General features: G+C 39.0%; 3 protein-coding genes across 5 annotated transcripts in view; all 3 read right to left on the reverse strand.

Moving 5' to 3' along the window:
- LOC116083957 (zinc finger protein 58-like) overlaps window positions 1-7,253 on the reverse strand; it is a 153,646-nt gene that overhangs the window by 138,252 nt on the left and 8,141 nt on the right. The gene's annotated exons all lie outside the window — the stretch shown is intronic.
- LOC116083958 (zinc finger protein 58-like) overlaps window positions 1-7,253 on the reverse strand; it is a 149,805-nt gene that overhangs the window by 67,821 nt on the left and 74,731 nt on the right. The gene's annotated exons all lie outside the window — the stretch shown is intronic.
- Window positions 594-7,253, reverse strand: part of LOC116083950 (zinc finger protein 99-like) — an 11,546-nt gene continuing 4,886 nt past the window's right edge. The window contains exon 4 of the mRNA XM_031360773.1: window positions 594-3,688. Within this exon, the coding sequence (XP_031216633.1) occupies window positions 726-3,688 (2,963 nt within the window). The 3' untranslated portion in view covers window positions 594-725. The remainder of the gene's footprint in view (window positions 3,689-7,253) is intronic.

The raw sequence follows: 7,253 nt of genomic DNA on the forward strand, positions 1-7,253 counted from the left end.
TTATAGCAAAGAGGTCTCCACTGTTTCCTGATCACATTCTCAACATTTGTGCTGGTGGAAGTAAGATGCTGGTGTTGATATTCCAAACTAATTCACTTAATAGTCTACCCTACAGATTGATTTGAGTTGGATAAGGTTTGAAGGATTAGGAACGGTTTTTACCTCACTCCACACAGTCAGAGAGTTTCATTCAGTAGGAATTACTTAATGTCTTTTAAGAGCTGAAGAAGTATAAACTTTTTTTTTTAAGGCAGGGTTTCTCTGTATAACCCTGGCTGTCCTGGAGCTCACTTTGTAAACCAGGCTGGTCTCGAACTCAGAAATCTGCCTGCCTCTGCCTCCCATGTGCTGGGATTAAAGGCGTGCGCCACCACTGCCCAGCTCAAAGTATAAACTTTTTAAGACTGTTTCAGTAAATACTAAAAACGAAACCTCCAACTCTCTGAGCTTGAGTTGCTCTCTGCCTGCCAACTCTCTGGCCAGGGTCAGACAAACACTCCCGACACTGGCAAATCTCCAGCGAGTCCCCACCTCCACCCTGTGGTCAGTCATAACAACATCCATTTACCCAGTAAGAACAAGACTCTAGAAGCTTATAATTAACCAATTAGATTTATGTATTAATAAATTACAGTATACAAGAGGCCAATACATTAATCGCAGAACCAATTGATAACGATAAAAGTTTTATCCCAATTATTCTAACTCTATGATATGATAACTACTTATAGCTGCTTAAAGCCAAGCAGGTCATGTCTGCCCCCATGCTGGCCTTCCTCCTTTTCTGAGATAATCCCTGTCTCTGCAACTTTTAGCTCTGCCTCCTTTTTCCCTGTCCAATCACAGGCCTCCTGCTGCCCTAATGGAACTGGACTGGGAAAATCCTGCAACATAAGACTTTTGAGAGATTTCTCTCCAGTGTGAACTGTCATGTTTTCAGTAAGGCCATTAACATTACCAATGGCATTGCCACATCCCACATTCTGGTGTGCATTGTCTTCAGAGTGAATTGCTTGATGTTGTACAAGGTATGAGGATGAGGAAAAACACTTAGGACCCTTTCCACACTTGTAGGATTTTTCTCTAGTATGAACTGTCTTATGTCTCCTCAGGGATGAGCGATAATGAAAGACTTTGTGACAATTTTCACACTTGTATGGTTTCTCTCCAGTATGAATTGTTCGATGTTCCTGAAGAGTTTTAGAACATGAAAACCTTTTGCCACATTCTTCACACTTATAGGGACTGTCTTCAGAATGGGATATTTGATGTCGCCTAAGGTATAAAGATGAGGGGAAACATTTGCCACAATCTTCACACTTGTAGGGTTTGTCTTCAGAGTGAAGTGTTAGATGTCTTTTAAGGGAAGAAGGTGAGGAAAAACATTTCCCACACACTATACACTTGTAAGGTTTCTCTCCAGTATGAACTGTCATGTTTTCAGTAGGGCCATTAACATTAGCAATGGCATTGCCACATCCCACATTCTGGTGTGAATTGTCTTCAGAGTGAATTGCTTGATGTTGTACAAGGTATGAGGATGAGGAAAAACACTTAGGACCCTTTTCATACTTGTAGGATTTCTCTCTAGTATGAACTGTCTTATGTTTCCTCAGGGAAGAGCGATGACGAAAGACTTTGTGACAATTTTCACACTTGTATGGTTTCTCTCCAGTATGAATTGTCCGATGTTCCCGAAGACTTTCAGACCATGAAAACCTTTTGCCACATTCTTCACACTTATAGGGATTGTCTTCAGAATGGGATATTTGATGTTGCCTAAGGTATGAAGATGAGGGGAAAAATCTGCCACATTCTTCACACTTATAGGGGTTGTCTTCAGAGTGAAGTGTTTGATGTCTTTTGAGGAAGGAATATGAGGAAAAACATTTCCCACACACTATACACTTGTAAGGTTTCTCTCCAGTATGAACTGTCATGTTTTCAGTAGGGCCATTAACATTAGCAATGACATTGCCACATCCCACATTCTGGTTTGAATTCTCTTCAGAGTGAATTGCTTGATGTTGCACAAGATATGAGGATGAGGAAAAACACTTAGGACCCGTTTCACACTTGTAGAATTTCTCTCTAGTATGAACTGTCTTATGTCTACTCAGGGATGAGCGATAACGAAAGACTTTGTGACAATTTTCACACTTGTATGGTTTCTCTCCAGTATGAATTGTTCGATGTTCCTGAAGAGTTTCAGAACATGAAAACCTTTTGCCACATTCTTCACACTTATAGGGATTATCTTCAGAATGGGACATTTGATGTCGTCTAAGGTATGAAGATGAGGGGAAACATCTGCCACATTCTTCACACTTATAGGGGTTGTCTTCAGAGTGAAGTGTTTGATGTCTTTTAAGGGAAGAAGGTGAGGAAAAACATTTCCCACACACTATACACTTGTAAGCTTTTTCTCCAGTGTGAACTGTCATGTTTTCAGTAAGGCCATTAACATTAGCAATGGCATTGCCACATCCCACATTCTGGTGTGAATTGTCTTCAGAGTGAATTGCTTGATGTTGTACAAGGTATGAGGATGAGGAAAAACACATAGGACCCTTTTCACACTTGTAGGATTTCTCTCTAGTATGAACTGTCTTATGTCTCCTCAGGGATGAGCGATAACGAAAGACTTTGTGACAATTTTCACACTTGTACGGTTTCTCTCCAGTATGAATTGTCCGATGTTCCTGAAGACTTTCAGACCATGAAAACCTTTTGCCACATTCTTCACACTTATAGGGATTGTCTTCAGAATGCGATATTTGATGTCGTCTAAGGTATAAAGATGTGGAGAAACATTTGCCACAGTCTTCACACTTGTAGGGTTTGTCTTCAGAGTGAATTGTTTGATGTTTTCTAAGGCAGGAAGATGAGGAAAAACATTTGCCACACTCTACACACTTGTAGGGGTTGTTATCAGAGTGAAATAGTTGATGTGTTTTAAGGGTGTAAGGTAAGGAAAAACATTTCCCACATACTTTACACTTGTACGGTTTCTCTCCAGTATGAACTGTCTGGTGTCTTCTAAGGGCTGAGTGACAAGTAAAGGCTTTATAACATTCTCCACACTTGTAGAGATTCATTCGAGTACAGATTTGTTTATGTTCCTGAAGGTATAGAGGAGAGGAAAATCTTTTGACCCATTCTTTATGCTGGTGGCCATTTTTTCTACAATGAATTCTTTGATGTTTCTTAAGGAATGAGGGAAAGCAAAAGGATTTTCCACATTCTTCACACTTATAGCATCTCTTCCCACGATGACTTCTTTCATGACTTTTAAGGAATGAAGGTTCATAAAAAGCTTTGCCACAATCTTCACACTTGTAGGGTTTCTCTTCAGAATGAATTCTCTGATGTTGCTTCAGCATTGAAGGATAGTAAAATGATTTGCCACATTCTTCACACTTGTAGGTTTTTTCATCAGTATGATTTTTCATGTGAATAAAAAGTGATGAGCGAGTACTAAAGGCCTTATGACACTCTTCACACTTGTAGGGTTTGTCTCCAGTATGAAGTCTCTGGTGTATAGAAAGTGTTTTATAAGAACCAAGGGCCTTACCACATTCTACACACTTGTAGGGTTTCTCCCCTATACGAATGGTTTGTTGTTTACTAAGGAGTGATTTACAATCCTTGGACTTGTTGTAATTGTTAGGATCACTGGGTATTATTCCTGTTGAGCCAAAGATGAGATATGAAAAAAAGTTAAGCAATATTCTTTATAATTATATGGCTTATCTTTAAAAATGAAGACATATATTTAACCATAAATAAAAATCCACCGTATATTACAATGCCTGTAGACACTGGGCAAAATTCATAATGAATAGGTAGAAACAATATGTATTTTATACTGGAGTAAGAGCATAATCAAACAGAACATAGAAATAATGGCATATTATTCAAAGTTAAATACCTAAGTAAGTTATAAGGGCATTTTACTACAAGAAATAAGCCTGGCAAGCTATAGAGTTATTATCAGGCCACACATCTGTAAAATTATAAACTAGCCAAGCCTGAAAAAAAAAGTTCATTGTGATTGCGTGAGATTGGATGAACATTAAGGTTTTATCCTAAGGATAAAGATTTATTTTGAAAGGTACAAACATATTTTGCAAACAAAGTAGACTGTCCACATCAAGACTAAACCGTGTACCCTAAGGATTATATTGTTTGGTTGGACTTGGTTTTTTTGAGACAGGGTTTCTTTGTAGCCCTGACTATCCTGGAAATTGCTACATATATGAGGCTGGCCTTGAACTCAAAAGATCCACCTGCTACCACCTCTCAAGTGCTGGGATTAATGCTCTGGGCTACCAGGCCTGGCAATGAATTTACCTATTTCTAAGACTAATTAATTTACAAGATTCAATAACCATTGAGCACTGAGTGGAGAGAGACAATGAACAGGGCATGAAAATGGAAGAGCCACATTTACCCATGAACGGGAAATTCACAAAAGCAAAGCTTATAGATATTTTTATCTTATACTCTCTTTAAATGTTCTGTCAATGTATTTTATCCATCCATAGAAATACATAGGGTGAGCATCCAACTGATGATAGGCAACACACACTTAGAAACAATGGTACAGAAGATCAAAAGACAAAGGAAAAAAGTCTTGAATCCACAAAATTCTGAAAGCTTATCGACAAGGGATTGAACACACACTCATAGTACCATAGTTTAATCTTTGAATTATGGATCCACAAAAGGCATTCATTTTGAATCTGTATTAATGAATATGTGATACAAAAACATTTTACAAAATTTTCATCCATCAGAAAGAACTCTTGGAATGAGTTTCACTAGGATGAGTGTAAGTGATTTGAGATACACTTAAGTGTGACAGTAATTTCTTACAATGATTTCATACCTAGGTCTACAGAAAAGAATGAAAACTTTCAGTTGTGTGCAAACAGTGCAAAGACCGTTACTGCACAGTGTGACTCTATTTGGCCTGAGTTTCATCGAACAGTTCACTCAAGCTAAGCAATACTGCTGAGAAAATATTGTTGTGTACCCTCCAAACCTGAAGCTTTGGAAGATCCACTATTTCAATTATTTGAAGGGATGGAATGAAAACTTTTGGCCAGGTGGTGGTGGTGCACACCTTTAATCCCAGCACTTGGGAGGCAGAGGCAGGTGGATTTCTGAGTTCGAGGCCAACCTGGTCTACAGAGTGAGTTCCAGGACAACCAGGCCTATATAGAGAAACCCTGTCTCAAAACAACCAAGAAAAAACAAAAACAGAATGAAAACTTTTGAAATTTCAAACTACTGACCTGCGTCTGGTATGATACAATTGTGGGTTCAGCTTTTAAAATCAATTAAGTGAGAGCAAGAGGGTACAGGAATGACCAAGGTATTTGCTGACATCAAAATATAACCTAGTCCTTCTCATCCTCCAAGAAGGTATTTTTTGTCTGGTTTTTAGCTCCCAGAAAAACTAGTTGCAGACACAGGATGAGCTAACTTCAAGCTAAGTGATAACTGACTCAGGTTTCTCCCACAGCCTCTGTCCTGGGGCAGGCTGACTCTCTCACTCTGTCACAGGTAGACGGACAACAACAGAAAAGGCCGGGGAAAGACACCACTCTCTTGAGAACAGCTAAGAGGTGAACTGTTTCCGGTAGAGGTTGCTATTAGTTACCTCATAGTAGAAAGCTGTGCAGAATAAGAACAACTAATGGAATGCACATCCTTACAAAGGATAGAAGAGACACATTGCTCAAGTCTCTTAATCATAACTGCAAAATCATAACTAATTTCTGACAGATTATGATGAGTCTACATGCTATCCACAAGATAAAGACCATCTTGCATTTTCTACTAGGTTTTCCTAGAAACTGTCAAGGCTTGATGTATGTGCACAGGTCATATTCATTCATCACATTACCCTCACTGTGTAGTTTGCATGGAACCTTTTATTTTACCGATGGAGCACAGTATCTACTAAGCTGAACAACTACTATCTTCATACATCTAGCTGTGCCTGCTAAACACAGTCACAGCTGGGCTTATTAAATGCTAGCATTCCTTCAAAAAAGGAGGCTACAGGCAAGGTCACTGAAGCCTCACCTGTGTATCTAGTCATTCCTCTCAGCTAGTTGTGTGTAAGGAGGCATGAATTACATGGGCTTTCAAGGTTTTCTAGAGACAGTAGGGTATGCAGACCAGAAAAGCTAAAACTGGGTTGCAGGGCTGACCTCAGCAACCTGAGGAACCTGTTATATATACTAGCTAAGGGCCAGATGGAAATAAATATTGCCTAACTCCCATACCCTGTGGGAAATTTTGTGACATCAAATGATAGGTTTACTTGTTAAACTTCTTACGTCTCATTTGAAATTGCTTAACCCAGAGGCGTACATGTAAAGAATCAGATGCATGGGCCTGAGTGAGGGCGGTGTCTCAACTGATGCTTCAGTCAGCTGCAGACTGACCTGCTAGACCCCCTTTTCCATCCTTTTTATTCACAAAAGGTCACCTCTCTTCCACGTCACAAAGAATACATATTTGAAGTTATATCTGTAATAAAGGGACCAACTTATTTAACATAATACAAATTGTATAAATAAAAAAAGCACCAGGAAGTGGTAGCGTGCACCTTTAATACCAATACTTGGGAGGCAGAGGCAGGTGGATTTCTGAGTTCGAGGCCAGCCTGGTCTACAGAGTGAGTTCCAGGACAGCCAGGGCTATACAGAGAAACCCTTTATTGACAAAATAAAGAAGAAAAGGAAGAAAGGAAAAAAGTAAGAAAAAAAGGAAGGAAGGAGGGAGGAAGGGATAGAGTGAGGTAAGGAAGGAGGGAGGAAAGAAAGAAAGAGACAAAGAAACAGAGAAACAAAGAAAGAAAGAAACAAACAAGAGACAAAGAAAGGAAGAAACAGAGAAACAAAGAAAGAAAGAAAGAAAGAAAGAAGAGAAAGAAGAGAAAGAAGGAGACAATAACACAAAATCATGAAGCTAGGTCACATAAAGTCTGACTCTGTAACAAAGGCATTATGGAAAGGAGATTTAAAGAAAATATTCTTAGTGGTCAAACTTTATTTATGTTCCTAATCTATAAAACTCTATGCATGTTAGCAAACACTTCTGACATAAGATGTCTATGTAGTCACTATGTCTTTGCTAGCTTTCTTAAACTTTGGGCACGTGAGTCATGCCAGGAAATGATAATCACTCGTATACCTTTTATTCTTACATGCGTCTCTTGAAAAGGCCAGCCATAC

Source organism: Mastomys coucha, unplaced genomic scaffold, assembly GCF_008632895.1.
Source record: "Mastomys coucha isolate ucsf_1 unplaced genomic scaffold, UCSF_Mcou_1 pScaffold8, whole genome shotgun sequence".
Taxonomy (NCBI): domain Eukaryota; kingdom Metazoa; phylum Chordata; class Mammalia; order Rodentia; family Muridae; genus Mastomys; species Mastomys coucha.